The sequence below is a fragment of the Filicampus tigris genome, chromosome 3, assembly GCF_054856515.1.
Source record: "Filicampus tigris isolate MCC_2025a chromosome 3, RoL_Ftig_1.0, whole genome shotgun sequence".
NCBI lineage: Eukaryota > Metazoa > Chordata > Actinopteri > Syngnathiformes > Syngnathidae > Filicampus > Filicampus tigris.
Genome location: NC_141219.1, coordinates 25,267,956 through 25,284,775, shown reverse-complemented (window position 1 = coordinate 25,284,775; position 16,820 = coordinate 25,267,956). Strand labels below are relative to the sequence as shown.

Here is a 16,820-nt window from a genome sequence, read left to right as displayed (position 1 = left end):
ACCCGGAGGAAACCCACGCAGGCACGGGGAGAACATGCAAACTCCACACAGGGAGGCCGGAGCCGGGATCGAACCCACGACCTCTGAACTGTGAGGCGGACGTGCTAACCAGTCGCCCACCGTGCCGAGCTTCATTTTTGAGAAATTCAAGACAATAATGCAGCTGTTACTGAAAGCATGCTACTGAACACCAATTGATTGGCTAACCTTGTCTTGCTTGAGAAAGAAAACTATATATATATATATATGTATGACAAACACATCGCTGCATTTTAAGGGCAAGCAAGGAAAGTCTAATCTAATCTAAATAGTCTATGTAAACATATCATGTATCTGTATGTACAGTATTTATGTATATGCTGCTGCTGCATATGCTATAAGCTAAACATTAGCTGGATATGTACATTTGTGTGTTGAACTTGGCTCAATGTTGCCATTAGACGTACTTGCCGATTCTGACTTTTGGGTCATAAACTGCATCGCGTCAGTTCTATGGGTGGGCGTCGGCCAAATGAGCCAGCCGGGCCGGCCTGGGCAGGATCACCGACCACCCGCGAAGGGTGCCTGCTGCCACTGCGGTGAGATCCGTGGGAAGGGCCGGGCGCACGCCCAGAGCACGCGCTTGCCGGCCGGTACCAAGTGAGCGGATGGGCTGACCGAGAAGACCAAGGCGAGCTTCTGTGCTATAGTGACGCAGCTTCGGCGGCAGGAGCTGTGCGCCGTGCGCGCACACCCTTTTTTTGTTAGTCGTTCGTACTTCGTTCGTAGCTCTTCCGTGCGGCTAACTAGGGCGTCGACGAGCAGTCTGCACTCGGCAGAGCAGGGAGGGAGGGGCGCACGAGGCAGGCTTCGGCAGTGTGTGCGGGAGCAGCAGACCATTAGGAGCAGACGTTGGCAGATAAAGCGCTGTTGGTATCGAAGTCTGTGGTTTGGTATCGGTAGTATCGATGCCACAGCAAGCTAGTTTTGTATCCATTCCAAATCTTTAGTATCGAGTAAGTACCGAAGTATCGATATTTTTGACAAGCCTACTGTGGCGTGAAGATTACGTTCTCGACGGCGATTGGCTGTCGCCGACGCGGGATGGACCGGGACCACGTGGGTCGATTAAATATGCAGGACGGAACTTGGTGGCGGTTAGGCGACGCCCAGCCCTGGCGTTACCTTACATCAAACACACACCGTAACGTGTGTATTAGGGGTGTAACGGTACACGTGGGTGTATTAATACATTTCGGTATGGCATGTTCGGTTCGGTCCACTTATTAGCGCGAGCTTACGCACGCGCGCTATTGACTGGTGCATGCAGGAGACGAGAGTGGCGGCACAAAAGTGAGAGCCAGAAAAGAGCCAGAGCTCGAAGGTCCCGAGTACACTGCGGTCTCATGTTTGGTCCTGTTAAAAACGCAGATGGGGAAAGGTACGTGGTTAAATCCGATTTGTGTGCCGACATTGCTACATGAGATGGGCGGCAAGTAGCACGTCTAACATGCACGGCATCATCCCACTGTGAATGTTTCTTAGACGAGGGAGCAAAAACGTCAAACTTAAATAGCGAGATTTATCATATTGTAGCGAACACGCCGTCAGACGTAGTTTAATAATAACGTTTTTATTAATCCAAGTACAACTGCTCGCACTCTTCTTTCTCCGCTGCTCCACTCGCTAGCCGTACGATGCATTCACGAACCTCGGAAACATCACAACTCAGCAACACACAAATCCGACTACAACACAAATAACCCAATTCGTTACAATATGCTGTTCAACATTCAAAGATTTCAATGCCTAAAAAGTGTAAATAATTTCATAAAGACTTTAAAGTTACTGTATTTCATTATAAATAGTTTTGATAAAGTTAGCAATAATTGTAACTGTTATTGTATGTATTTTTTTTATCTTCAAAATGGGTATATATGTACTGTAATGACAACTTGTCTTTAACTTGAATACTTAGGTGTGTCATAGGCTGTTGCTGCTGAATGTTTAAAGATTTCAGTGTCTTAATAATTTATAAAATTAAGAGAGTCTTTATTGTTGGTGTATGTTTTTATTCTGGTGTAATTTCTTCACCAGAATATCACCCGAATGGTTCGGTTTTATTTATTTTTTCGAAGAAAAGGACAGTTTACTTGTCATCTTTTCAAAATAAACATATTTTTAAAAAATATCAGTTGTTTTGTACCGAAAATATACCGAAGTTTCCAAAAAACCGAACCAAACCGAAACGTGATTGAGCGTACCGTTACACCCCTAGTGTGTATGCTACCTACAGCTAGCTTCCAGACAAGACTGTACCTATGTCAGAAATGAAATCAGACACAAGCCACAACTTGCTTCCTTTTTTAAATGATCGGGCATCCCCGTCGTGCTGCCATGAAAGGCAGTTTGCATTGGATTTAGTCTATTTGGTGAAATGCGCCGTAACTTTCGGACTCTGTTGCCAACACGAGTTAGCCCTTACACTACTTTACCCACAATGCTTCTGCCTACATCACAGGTGACCCGGATTACCACTACTGCGCATGTGCATTGCAGACAGGCAAACAGCCAGCGGGAGAAGCGCGAGACGAGGCAGTTTCGAGAGAAAAACAATGTGGCAAATAAAAAAAATGTATGAATAAACAACGCGTTGACTATTATAATTAATTGTCGACAATTTTGATTGTCAACGTCGTCGTGATTAGTCGACTAATCTTGGCAACCCTACTTCAGATAGCCAGAGGCTATTGCCATCCCGCTTATACAGAACATCCTGTAAGTGGAAACGCAAGCCCCATCCAGGAACTGTAGCACATGGTGGAAATGTGCTAGTATATATATTACATGATCCTGTAATTGTAAACTTCCATCAACAAGGACATTGTTTAATATATCCCGCATATACAATTTAGCAGGCCGCAACCATTTCCATGTAAATAGTACAGCAAATGGCAATCTTCACAGAGGGTGTGTGTTTTGTAACCCAAGCAGCTCAGTTATTTGTTTGGACAGGAGGTCACATGTATCCATGTTAGAGCATGTGAGTCCAGCCCTTTCCTAAACATATTGTAAGTAACACTCGACGGCGTGGAGCATGGGGCTTCTCTTTCAACAGCTACATTTACCAGTGTTTTGCTTTTTGTTGCCCTACTCTGGTTTAAAAGGCAATGATAGGAAATCCTGTCACATGCGGGTTCATCATTGATGACATTTGATATCACACATGTACTTTGGGAATTGGGTTTCCTCCACTTCCCTCACTACTTTCCATCCTTATAACTTCTACAGTATGCAAATGTCATGTGGTGAGGTTCATGACAGGTGAGGCACCAACTCCTCTGGTGACGGAAATCAAAATATCAACCCAATGGAGGTACTTATTGTAGGTATATAGGTATACCAGAGATGATCATTGAACTGCGAAGATGTGCTCGCGTCTCACGGGAGACTTGAATTCTATATAAACACAGCCCCCAGCACAACACGTGGATGAATTTTCATAGTCGGGTAGTTCAATGGGCCACGTGAGCTCAACTCCCCCGGTGGATGTCAGCAAACGGGTCTACTTCTAATATCAATTGGAGTTAGAGGAACTGAACTGAAGGACTTATTTATCTTAGATAATATTTACAAAGAAAAGTTTGAGCTGACAGAGCCCTGTGGCGTCCTGCTTTGGCAGGAGCTAGTTCTAGCCCGCTACACCGCTAACATGAGTACACTACGTACAAATCACTGACAGATTCACTCTACTATGCCTTGTTTCAACTAGTGGGCTTGCATGGAACATATTCTTGAAAAAAATATGTTTGGGTTGACTTCCACTGTAACCTTTAATAAGAGGTCACCGTAACTATGAGAGAGTGAAATAAACTGCTGGTCAATATAAAGATTAAATATACTCCGTAGGGCTGGGCGATTTTTCACAATATAAGTATTTCATATCAGCCAATATTGACAATTATTGATTTTTTTAACCTATATAACAAAAAAATAACAATGACCTGTTTTGTGTACATTGTAGTGTAATGTGCAGTTTCTCCTCCACCATTGCATTGTACACTCTAAAAACAGTTGGGTTAAAAATAACACAATTTGGGGTCAAGAATTGACCTATCGACTAATTGGGTCAATTTGACCCACTTTCTTGCATTGTTTTGTACAAAACAGCCACATTTTTTAGGTTGTTTTTTACAAAACTACCATTTTTTGGGGTTTTTTTTATGCTAAAACAACCCAGAAACTTGGTTTAGGTTTAGGATTTATTGACCCAACTAGTGGATCGGTCCATTTTTGACCCAGAATTGGGTTATTTTTAACCCAACTGTTTTAAGAGTGTAAATGCTTATTTGCATTAGATGCTACTCCAAAGTGTCATTCGTGATGCATATTGATATTGAATTATCGCCCAGCCCTAATAGTTAATATTGTATTAGTACAGGTAATCCAAAAGTACTTTGTAATTCAAATGAATTAAGTTATATTATTTTAATATTATGGTACTTTGTTTCCGTTACTAACTACATTTTATAACATGACTAGAAAATATCCGAATACATTTTAAAACTACCCCTCCCATCCCTGCTTATATTGTAACTGCTTGATTTTTCTGTCTAAATGCATCAGATTGATGCTTTTAAATATGAAATATTCACAATTTTCTTCCAGGGGACCATGCCCCCAGACTCTGCTAGAGGGGTTGTATACTTAACTCACCTTTTTCACCCCTGAATATGTGATATAGTTAGTGATGGGACATACTGCGATGAGGCGTTAGCTTGTTCAGGGTTACTTTACTCAGAAAGCACCAAACCGTGAGCTGCACTTTGTGAGAGGTGTGGAATGGGCACTTACACAACTAAGCGTCATTTACAAATTTAATACATTAGAGTGTTTAGTCTAGAACAGTGGTGCTCAACTGTTGTCACCTACCTGCATTTTCCAAAGTCGCAACCTACTTTTATGGAAGTTTAGAACAACAAAGAAACTATTTGTTTAAAAATAGCCTCTGAAAACACATGTAGGGCAAATGAATTTGTTGTACCGCCAAAAGCGTATCGCTCGCCATGATATCCACTAGCCAGGGGCTGGACTGCACTGTATCTGTTTACGGAATCAATTAGTGGCTAAAGTGCGAGACAGCTTTCCTGTCATTTCCTTAATATGTTCCATGTGGGAACTGTGTACGCCTCTGTACTGGACAAATCCAAATAAGATTTTCTTTTTTTTTTTTTTTTTTTTTATGAGCTGTCTGCGACCCACCCAAAAAGCCACCCGCTGAGAACTTTTTGATCTGGAAACACCATAAAGTGCATTCTGAGATGGCCATTGGAGTATACATTACATTACCAAATGAGTGAAAAAAAGTTAGCTTTAGTAGTATGTGCCAAACCAGCTCGTAGTCACATGAACACGTACTATGTTCCCGTCTCCAAGCTACCACTTACCAGTAATTACATAAAACTTTATTTTTGCCCTTGGCATCTTTTTTTCTGTTATTGTATTCCTTCATGACAACAAAGTCCCCCCATTGATTGAGCGCATATATCTGTAACAAAGGGAGGCAGAGGTTTTTGTGTCGACTAATTTTTCAGGTCGATTTAGCCGATTTTTCCTCCCCCAGCTCTAGCACAGTTTATTATTTATTGAACTCATACTTAACTCAACAGCTTGACATTAAGTCACACACTTGAAATGGAATGAAGTAGTGAATGAAAGCTTTTACTATAGAAAACCCAAAGCCAATGGGCTTTGCATAATTAGTGCACAATAGTTGACCCAGATTAGAATATGGAGAGCTTTTAGCTGTTGACTATTTTATTTATCAACATAGGAAACATCTGACTTAGTATTTGTATGACATGTATGAATCTTGCATAACCCTAACCCGATGTGTTTATTTTTCACGGGTCATAGTGTTCACAGATTATCAGACCCAACCCCATTATGCCAATCTCCGGCGCTAAAGTACCACTCGGTCAAAGAGTACACGTGTTATACATATATAACATATCGTCACTATCGTGTGAAAAACACTTATCTCCATTTTTTTTTTCATTTTCTTAATTTTACCTGAATCATGTTTCCACGTTACAGACATCGCATTAAAGTGAAAATTAAAAAAAGTTTCCAAAATTGGAGATAAGTGTTTTTCACGACACAGCGACGATATGTTATAACATAACAAAAGTCACATTTCACCTGTTGTATTATTGCTGCTGCGTCGCTCATCACTCTTAAGAGTAACTGACTGCTCTCTCTTCCGCAGGTCTCTGGATGGCCGTCTGCAAGTATCCCACAGAAAAGGTCTGCCCCATGTTATCTACTGTCGTCTGTGGCGTTGGCCCGACCTGCAATCCCACCACGAACTGCGGGCGGTGGAGTTGTGCGAATACGCCTTTCACACAAAGAAAGATGAGGTGTGCGTCAACCCCTACCACTACCAGAGAGTAGAGACCCCAGGTAAGATTTTCATCCGTGTGTCAGACACATGTAGTTTTTGTTTGTTTCTCACGTGTCTGTCTGTGCATGCGTGTCCATCATACAGTCCTCCCTCCTGTGCTGGTGCCCAGACACACAGAGATCCCGAGTGAATTTCCACCTCTGGATGACTACAGCCATTCAATCCCTGAAAACACCAACTTCCCCGCTGGCATTGAGCCTCAGAGCAATTATATACCAGGTACCAACTGCACATCGCCGCTCTCCGATGGAATTGTTTTATGCTGTGTATTGGAGTGATAGTAATTCATGTGTCAGAGGAAGTTACATACTTTTGCACATGGAAAGTAAAACAAACTTAAGATATGTAAAGAAAATGAAAAAAGACGGCATTTTAAAGGCGTTGTGATGCAGTCCAAACTTGAATGTGCTGCTCATTTTGGCTAGTGACCTATGACATTTTTGCAGCACAAACACAAGTTGGCTCCGAAATGTCCTTGGCCTTTGTCTGAAAAAAGCTAGAAAACAACGCACTGTGAATGATGTCAAGTTGGGTTAAATGTTCAGATCACGTTGAGCTCATGTCTTCCCTAAGTCATGACTTTCATGAAGCCTTTATTATCTTAGAAAACAAATGCATCGTGATGGAACACTCATGTCATTATTGTGGCTGGGAATTGTGATCATGCGATGTGATATTTGTAGTCCTCACTTCTCCTCTGAATTTGCCATTCAGCCCTACAACCAGATGTTTTTTCAGTATAGACACGTCTAGATGTATATCCATTGTCTACATCAGTGTTTCTCAACCTGTCGAAGCACATTTTTGCGTTAAGTCACACCACCAAACAAACGTATCACAAAAAGTATATGTACTGAAATAATAATTACGGATACACCGAAAATTCAGTCACCGTACATTTTCAGTTTTGTTTCGAAAGACTTATATCACAGAAAAAACATGGTCGAAATAGGATGTTGAGATGACTCTAGCAAAAACCTTTAAAGTAAGAACTCTGTAAACCAAAAAGTGCGAATCCCCGATTTCCGTCGCGGGCGGTTGCTGACCGATGACTCCGACCTCACGGGGCTCTAGCTCGGGGTAAAATAACTTTGAAATTTCTCGAACGATCAGGTACACGCTGCATAAGACTCAGTAAACATTTCCTGAATTTGTAGTTGACAAACCCCATCAAAAACGTTTAGGCAAATCCAGTTGTCCATATTTATTTGATATTTTCCGATGCTTATACCAAATTTGATATAAAACGGTCGCCTAGCGTCACGATAGAAGTGGGACGTTTTTCCCTCCGGGGCCACTGGGCCGTCGGCGGAATTGTAGCCCGCCACGGTACATTCTGACACGACCAATTTATTCACGACGTGCTAAATCAGCAATAGCATTTCACATGGAAACCACAGAACAGACGTAACATCAGCCAGTTGCATTCATGTGCACTTCAGGGACCTCCAGGAAAACATACAATCAAAGCATTACAGCACCTAATGCAATAACCTAGCACCTTTGGCGCCCTGGCCTGTTGAACTCCTCCAGTCACATCCAGTTAATGGGAAATGTATTGTATTGAATTGTACTGTCATTCCGGTTAGAGCTACCCGAGCGGCGGAAGAAAAATCCACAGAATAGCCGCATCGGACTATAAACCGCATGGCTCAAAATCTAGGGGAAAAGTCGCGTCTTATATTCCGGAAAATACGGTATTCAATATTATAAAAGACTTGTTTAAACCTATGACATGGCACCATTAAACAGTATGTCTAAATGAGACTGATGAGATGGCATCTGTTTGCATGTTCAGAAACGCCACCCCCAGGCTACCTCAGCGAGGATGGCGAGACCAGCGATCACCAGATGACCCACAGCATGGACACAGGCTCACCAAACCTATCGCCCAATCCTGTTTCCCCAACACACAATAACTTGGGTAAGGACTGTGTGTGAGTGTTTCTTTGTTTGTTTTCTTTTCAGTCTGTGTCCGCCTTCACTCGCAGACAAATGTTGTGATAGAATGTCTCCCCGGTGGGAAAGCTGTTTGATTTGACTCCTTTTTGTAAGAGGAAACCAGGTGATGAAAGCGCCTTTTGTTTTCCTTGCACCGTGCGAGCTGTGAAACAGCCAAGATACCAATCCGGCCACACAGACATCACTGACAATATCCCACGTTTATCCGATCAGGACGGAAAACAGCGGGGGTCTTGGCGGCAAACCCCTGATGTCTTAGTATCCGACCCAAAGCGCCTTGTTTCCATACATGAAAGCAGAGGACGCAATGTTGCAAACGACCAGAACCAGAAGAATTTTTTCCAAAAGTGACCTGTAATTTGACCCTCGACCTGTGTCCGGTGTCCCGACAGTGAGGCTTGACTTTCCACTATTTGTCTGGTAAACGCTTCTGAGAGTGGGCAGATGATATTGAAATGAGGTGATGCAAGCTCAGTATAATGTTTTCCACCCTTAAGATGTGTTCCTCCATGCTCATGTGGTCCTCATCATTACTGCACTTTATTGTGGCTGCTCGGTCGCTGTCTGGAAATGACTTATTCTGCAACATTGTGACCTCAAGCCTGTTCTACTAGTGTATCATTTTGGCCATCTCAGACAAAAGCTTCGCAGTCCTGGGAACAATCGGCCATCATCTCACTGTGAAACAGGAGCAAAGATGAAAGATGTACTGTAACTATTGCGCAACTAAAGTCCAGCTCCCACGCATATCAACGGATGTCAGATCCATCCAACTATCCATCTTCTGCTTATCCCACAGCGGCCAAACCCCCGTCCTCGAGGGCCGCCGTCATGCATGTTTTTGATGTTTCCCTCCTCCATCCCACCCGATTCAAACGATCAGCCCATCAGCGAGCTCTGCAGGAACCACTCCCAATTCATTTGATCCGGGGGGAGGGAAACATCGAGAACATGCAGGATAGTGGCTCTCGAGGACCAACGTTTGACACCTGTGACTTATCTGGAGGCATCCTAACAAGATGCCCAAGCCACGTGATATGGCTCCTCTCAATGCATAGGCGCCGCAACTCTACTCTGAGCGATGACCAAGCTTCTCAACTTGTCTCCAAGGGACTCACACTCATTTCAGCTGCATGTATCCACTATCTTGTTCTTTCGGTCACGAACCACAGCTTATAACCATAGGTGGGGGTAGGAACGTAGACCAACCAGTAAATCGCGAGCCTCGCATTTTGGCTCAGCTCCTTTCTTCAGCACAACAGGCTGGCGAGGAGTCCGTATGACTGCAGGCGCTTCGTCTGGAAAGGGTCACAAAGCCATTTCTAAAGCTTTAAGACTCATGTGAACAGAGGTGGCTAATCCAGGTCCAGAAAGTAAAAACCCTGCCACAGCTTGGCTTGAGCCACAGGTGCTTCTAATCAACTGAGCCCGTTTGCCTGCCGGTTGAGTAGAAGCACCTAAAGCCAAACTGCGGCAGGGTTTTTACTTTCTGGACCTGGATCAGCCACCTCTGCCTGTGAGCCACGGTGAGAGCCATTATCCATAAATGGGGAAACATGGACCAGTGGTGAACGTTCCCATAAGTGGTCGGCCTACAAAAATGTCCCCAAAAGTACGACGACTCATCCAGGAGGTCACTTGCTTGCTGCTTTGTTCCTATGATGGGACCATGAATTCTTCCCTTTACCAGAAGATTTTCATGGAGAATGTTGGGCCATCGGTTTGTGACCTCAAGTTGAAGCTTACTTGGGCTCTGAAGTAGGACCACGATCCAAAAATACACCAGCAAATCAACTTCCGAAGTACTTCATAAACAAAATGAACATTTTGGAGTAGCCTAGGCAAAGTCCGAACTAGAATCCAATTGAAATGCTGTGGCTTGACCTAAACCGACCTAAATTCATGCTGGAAAACCCTCCAGCATTGCTGAATTAACGTTATTCTGCAAGGAAGAGTGGGCCAAAATATCCCCACATAGATGTAAAAGACTCTTCGCCTTTTTTCCCGGGGCTAAAATATAGGCCGGTCCGCCTCTAATTTTAAACGGGCGTCCATCGGCAATTCTGACTAAACTTTCATTAGCATGATGAAAATACAAACAAGGAAAACACTTCATATACTGTTTTTTTTGTTGTTGTTTTTTGCCATTGTTATCTATCTAGAAAAGCCAAGATTCATGTCTTTTTTCATGGCACGGTGTGAACATTCATTGAATTGAATCTCCCGATTTCGTGTGTTCAGTGTGGCTTGTAGTGATGTCAAGTGTGCCTCCCATCAGATCTCCAGCCTGTGACATATTGCGAGCCAGCCTTCTGGTGCTCCATTTCCTACTACGAGCTGAACCAGCGGGTAGGAGAGACCTTCCACGCCTCGCAGCCCTCGCTGACGGTGGACGGATTTACAGACCCGTCCAACTCTGAGCGTTTCTGCCTGGGCCTCTTGTCCAACGTCAACCGCAACGCTGCAGTGGAGCTAACGCGCAGACACATCGGTAGGCATCCCCCTGCTGGATCACACAGTTTTCGACACAACCCTGTTAAATCACATTTGACACTCTTTCAACTACGTTGGCAGCTCATATCTTGTTGCCGTTATTTTGCATCCTTTTTGCTTCTTTCCAGGTCGCGGAGTGCGACTCTATTATATTGGAGGAGAGGTGTTCGCAGAGTGTCTCAGCGACAGCGCCATCTTCGTGCAGAGCCCCAACTGTAACCAGCGCTACGGCTGGCACCCCGCCACTGTCTGCAAGATCCCTCCAGGTGAGACCGGGACATACGATGGAGATGGCCAATAAAAATCAAGGAAGAAAAATGGGGGGGGGGATAGGCCTGTTACAATAATTACAACAGTGCATCCACTCATTTTCTCAATAAATAAATTGGACACTCTAGATGTTTTTCCTGACTTGATAAATGGTCCTGTGGGTTTTCGGCACACCCGTCCGTTCAGTTACCGCCACCAGTCACCTGTTTCGAGTGCCAGAATTGACAGCGACACCAGCGTACTGCATCGCTCCAATGCAAGATCTCTGCGGCGGAGATCTCGAGATGGGGAGATTGCAGCTCCCTCGGAATCATTATACGTTCATACAAACACCTCAGACTTATTTCATAACTTCAGCTTGTATTTAGGAGAGTAAATATTACATCAGTGTTTTACAACCTTTGTTGAGACACGGTACTTATTTTACATGAATAAAATCCCACGGGTAACCAGCAAACAAAAATATCTGAACGTATGAATGCCCAAATAATGATTTTGTCTCAATTTAGTCACAAATGTACCTATCCAGTGTGAAACCTGGGCTTATTTAATTGAACACAAATATATCAATATTTGCATAAATACATATATACATACATATATATATATATATATATATATATAGAGAGAGAGAGAGAGAGAGAGAGAGAGAGAGAGAGAGATTTTATTACATTTTTTTTTTTAAATATATTTTTTTAAATACACAATCAACAATAATAATGACAATAGAAACAATTTTGTGCATGTACTTCCTGTGATCACTCATTCACTTTTAACGTAACTGCAGACTTTTGATAGGCAGCACAAATTGTTGAAAGAAAATGTGGATTTCCCAAACAACTATTCCAGCCTTGTACAACCAGGTTAAAGAGGACACTGAAAATGAGATATTTTATTCTGCCATGACAGATTAGTCTTGCAAGTACCGGTACCAGTGCCGTACTGTGAATCTATTAAAGATGACAGACGAGAACAATGATGTGGTGAAATCATTTTGCCATTTTACTTAATTACAATCAGTTGTCCATCTGCTCATTTAGGTTGCAATACAAAATCAAATGACCTAGGCTTCGATTCTCCATTCTGCAAGTTTTCACAGTTTTAGTGTAGATTATTGTCCTACGTTTCACATCAAATGTGATTTTAAAAAGGATGTACTTGAATTATTTTTGCTTTAATATCATTACTTTATCAGTGGCATTAAGAATAAGAAAGAAAAGAAAACAATACTACTGTTTGTCGTGATAGTTTCTGGGGAATACTATATCATCCATAAAAAAAATGTGTTATTGTGACAGGCCTAAAAGTAGCGCATTAATTAGCAAGTACTGTGTTGGAATCTGAGCGCAGGCCCTTTTGTGTGCTCCGGTTTCCCCCCACATTCCAAAATCCAAATCCCAAATTGTCTATTGGTGGAATTCTTACCCACCATGAGTGGCTTTGACAAAACAAACTAGTAGCTTGCATTTTACACACTTTCTCCAATAATAACATGAGAAGTTTGAAGTTATTTTTGAGCGTCAAATACATTTTGAAAATGTTCCATTCACGCGTCCGTCCGACCGCGCGAGGCCCCGAGGCGAGAATCGCTTGCATCCTGTCCATCTCATGTGGTCTCGCTCCTCTGTTAGGCTGCAATCTGAAGATCTTCAACAACCAGGAGTTTGCCGCGCTGCTGGCGCAGTCCGTCAACCAGGGTTTCGAGGCCGTCTACCAACTCACCAGGATGTGCACCATTCGCATGAGCTTTGTTAAGGGCTGGGGGGCCGAGTACAGGTAAGTTGCGTCACATTGGGTGTGCGAGGCTGCATTGGCTATTCAATATCGTCTCAATGCGCCACAGTGCATTACAGGCATGATTAGGCCACTCCCTAATCGCTAGATGTGGATTTTTATAAAGCGGACTATTGTGGTTCACTAATGAAGTCCCTGCCAAGGAAACGATAGTACCTCGGTGGCTCCATGTATTTCTAAGTTGACTTGAGCGACGACGTCTCCGAGCGGGCCTGGTCCCAGAGGACATCTCCCCCCTCCCGCTTTCAGACGTCTTCTGGCTTCTCTCAATAGAGGCTGGCACGCCAGGCTATTTTCAAACAAACACACATGGACTGTGTCAAAAAGACATGTCAGACTTTCCCTCTTCTGCCCCCTCCCAGTTTTCCGCACAGTCTGACTCACTGATAGTAAGAATGATTAGCGCCCACGGGGGAGAGAAGCCCTTGCGCCGGGAGTGGCGGCGTTCCAGCTCAGTCATGTGGAGACACTTAAAAACAGGATTCTGACTACTAAGCCGGCCAAGACCTCCCACTTCTCCACCTCAAGCCACACCTCACTATTGCTTTTCCGAGCTGAATGATTGAAATCTTCTGGCCCTGCTCTGCTCTCTAAATTCATTGAGAGAAAAAAAAAGAGATCACGATGAGCACATTTACGAGTTGTTAATGTATTGTTTTGTTATTCTTGTATGGTCCCCTCTGCCAGAGTAGTAAAAGTTTGCTGTTTTCTTCATTCATCCCAATGTGTTTGCAGGCGACAGACGGTGACCAGCACCCCCTGCTGGATCGAGCTGCACCTGAACGGCCCCTTGCAGTGGCTGGACAAGGTGCTGACGCAGATGGGCTCCCCCAGTATCCGCTGCTCCAGCGTCTCCTAGGGAACCTCCCTCACGTCTATGTTAGTGACTGAAAACAACAACGTGATCCTTCAGTGACCCACGAGCCTGCTCTTCTTCCCCACCAGCTGTTAGTAGCACTTTTTATATACAGGACATGTTTGATTTTTGTGTGGCAAAGGGGGACAAGTGCATTAAAGCAAGATCAAGTTAGTATGAACTCGCTTGTTGATTGTTCTTGTCACATCGCAATGATGGGGTGTTTTTTTGGGGGGGGGGGTCAATCAAGAGATTCATATATTGCTTTTTAAATGGTTTTTATGTTGTACATACAGTATGTCACATTGTATTGATGGAGAAAGACTGTCTTTAAGATCTTGTTTAACCTACTTTTATTTGGCTGTCTGATGACCGTACTTTTTTTTTTTTCCTGACCAAAATTTAAACCAGTTCCCAAGTTTCTGAAAAAGATGTCTGACATGCTTTCATCCAAAAACCCAAAGGATCTTTGGAAGTAATTATCTGCACCACAGATTTCACATTTATCAAAATCTTCCCCTAGATGTGGCCGCCCCTGTTATTAACGCAACCTTTGCTACTGACACTTCAAGCTCGTCACAAAATCTCCCGTTGTTCTTATTGTTTGTGCGTGTGTTTGTAGCAGGCATCCACAATAAGGAGACCGAAAAAAATCTCACGTTTTCACCGTTTGTGTTTGTGTGGAAATGAACCTGAGGAGGCAGTGCAGTAGTTTCCCTTTTTTAAACTCTCAGGATTGTATAAAAAAAAAAAGAAAAAAAAGACGACAACAACAGCCTAATTGTATACAGAAACCAGGGGAAAAGACAGATGTGACACTTAATAACTTCTATTTTTCTAGAACAGAAACTTTTACTCCATGCAGCTTTTGATAAAGGGAAAGGTTTTAGATGGAAACGTGTAAATAATAATAGCTCCGCTCAGTCTTTTTTTTTTTTTTTTTTTTTTTTACTGTCTAGTTTATATGATTGTTTTTGACCATTTACCTTTATAATGTTGATGATTTTTGTCAAAGGGTGATCAAAGATGAATGAAAGAATATTCAGTCTTAGCTTTGGTTCTGGCAGGGGTCACATTTACTTCCAAAATATAATCCACTACCTGAACATGGACAAGATACAGTATCTTCTTACATTATAGTTCTTTTCATAAATCCATCTTTGACATTAATGCCTGCCCAGTGGTGCTAATATTTAACATTGTTGGGATGTAAAGCAAGTGTGTAACTGATGGGGATGACTGACAAACCCTTCAAAAAGTTTATTTGTTTCAGAAAAGTAGCATCTACCAATCTGAGACCAGGACTCCTTTTTGTGGTGTGACTGAGCGCCTCAGTGCAAGTCCTTAAAGGGCTTTTATTAAACTACGTAGTCTGAGAAGTATTCTTTATACACTCTTTAGTAATTGTGTTTGTGCTTTTCCAAATTGCTCACTTCATTAGTTCATCCGTATTAGTTGAGATTTTGCATCATTTTGGATGTTTGGTATACGATTATGCCCTTTTATTTCTCCTGTCAATAAAATGTTGCTTTGTACATTTGTTTTGTCTATGAAACAAATAACTTGTCATTCTTGACACGTCGTCTGATCCAAAATAGTACAAGTCTTGCATAGCCATTCGCAGAAGAAACACATACTGAATCTATAACCAGAAAGCATTACTCCCTTTCAAAGTCAAAGTCAGCAAAAGCCTGATTGTCCTGTTTCGAAATGTTTATCCTGAGTGATTATCCTGTAATATTTTTGAGTGATTTTTTTTCCCCTCCCGAATTCCTTAAAACACACACGCACACAAATTAAACCTCTTCAATACTTACGTCAGTGGCCGGGTGGCGTATTTGGTACCTGGACCTATGGTAGGGGCTTACCCGTCTTGATCAAACTTGTACTATACTGCTAATGCCATGACTATAGAAAAATCATCAATACAATACAAAAATATAATAACAGCATGCAACTGTGCCACGGGCATCATCTGGAGATTTTCAGAATCAATAACACTTCAGCATATTTTAATCCTAAATGTATTTTTGACACTGATTTCCAAAATCAACTACTTTTCTAGCACATCAGATTTTGTTTGTGTTGTAAATTTTTTAATTTATAATTTGTACCTATAAAAGCATGCGCAATACAGATTTTTCTCTGTGTGAATTATAGCTTTTAAAAAAATAATAATTATTATTGTTTCATTCAAATATTCACAAATATTATTGTGTAACAAAGTGAAAATATCAATGTAATGCAACATACGCACATAACCAACATTAAAGAAAAATGTATAAAATAAAATTAATTATATGTAAGGCACAATAAACATTAATTCGAGATCAATCAGAGATCATTCACGAAGGAACTCTAATGTACAAACACTTTTCTTGTTTTTCATTAATTTCAAGGTATCTACATATCGTCGAAACTCGGTAAGGAATACTTGATATTGGGATTTGGATATCCTCATCTTGTGTAAATAAAACTTGCCAAGTAGCAACATAAGATTGATTACAAAGGACAAACATGTTCCATTATGTATAAAACTTGTAACAATATCTTTTACAGCAATTGCAATAGTATAACCACTTTTTCACATATAATCTCTCCAAAATTTTAGGGCAATTACCAAATAAATGCTAAATTGGCTCTGACTCACTTCCACAGGAGGTACATTTATCATCTACATTAGTGAGCCTGTGAATTATAGCTAGATAACAATAAGGCCCCTTTTGACAGTGTTCCCGCCGTCTCTCGCCAAGCAGGAAACCTTGAAAAACTCAGCCCGTTGTTACATTTTCTTGCTTTGCGATCGTGGGTGGCATTGCCGTACCCCCTAACACAGCAATGGTTCACCATGTTTGCATATTCCGGCCGCCTAAATCAAGCGAGAAACACAGCGAGTTCATCTTGCGTGTAACAACAGTAGTCAGGTCGCCTCCAGTGCGCTCTCAGCATGGCTGCTACGTTAGCGATGACGCACCTTGCACGGGCCCTATTATGAATACCTGA

The 16,820-nt window shown here is 42.3% G+C and overlaps 1 protein-coding gene across 1 annotated transcript in view; it reads left to right on the top strand.

Annotated features, from left to right (window-relative positions):
- smad3a (SMAD family member 3a) overlaps window positions 1-15,352 on the top strand; it is a 38,647-nt gene extending 23,295 nt beyond the window's left edge. The window contains exons 2-8 of the mRNA XM_086025959.1: window positions 6,248-6,441; window positions 6,527-6,661; window positions 8,241-8,366; window positions 10,683-10,895; window positions 11,026-11,163; window positions 12,799-12,943; window positions 13,697-15,352. Coding sequence (XP_085882085.1) covers window positions 6,248-6,441; window positions 6,527-6,661; window positions 8,241-8,366; window positions 10,683-10,895; window positions 11,026-11,163; window positions 12,799-12,943; window positions 13,697-13,820 — 1,075 coding nt within the window. The 3' untranslated portion in view covers window positions 13,821-15,352. The remainder of the gene's footprint in view (window positions 1-6,247; window positions 6,442-6,526; window positions 6,662-8,240; window positions 8,367-10,682; window positions 10,896-11,025; window positions 11,164-12,798; window positions 12,944-13,696) is intronic.
- The last annotated feature ends 1,468 nt before the right edge of the window (window positions 15,353-16,820 follow it).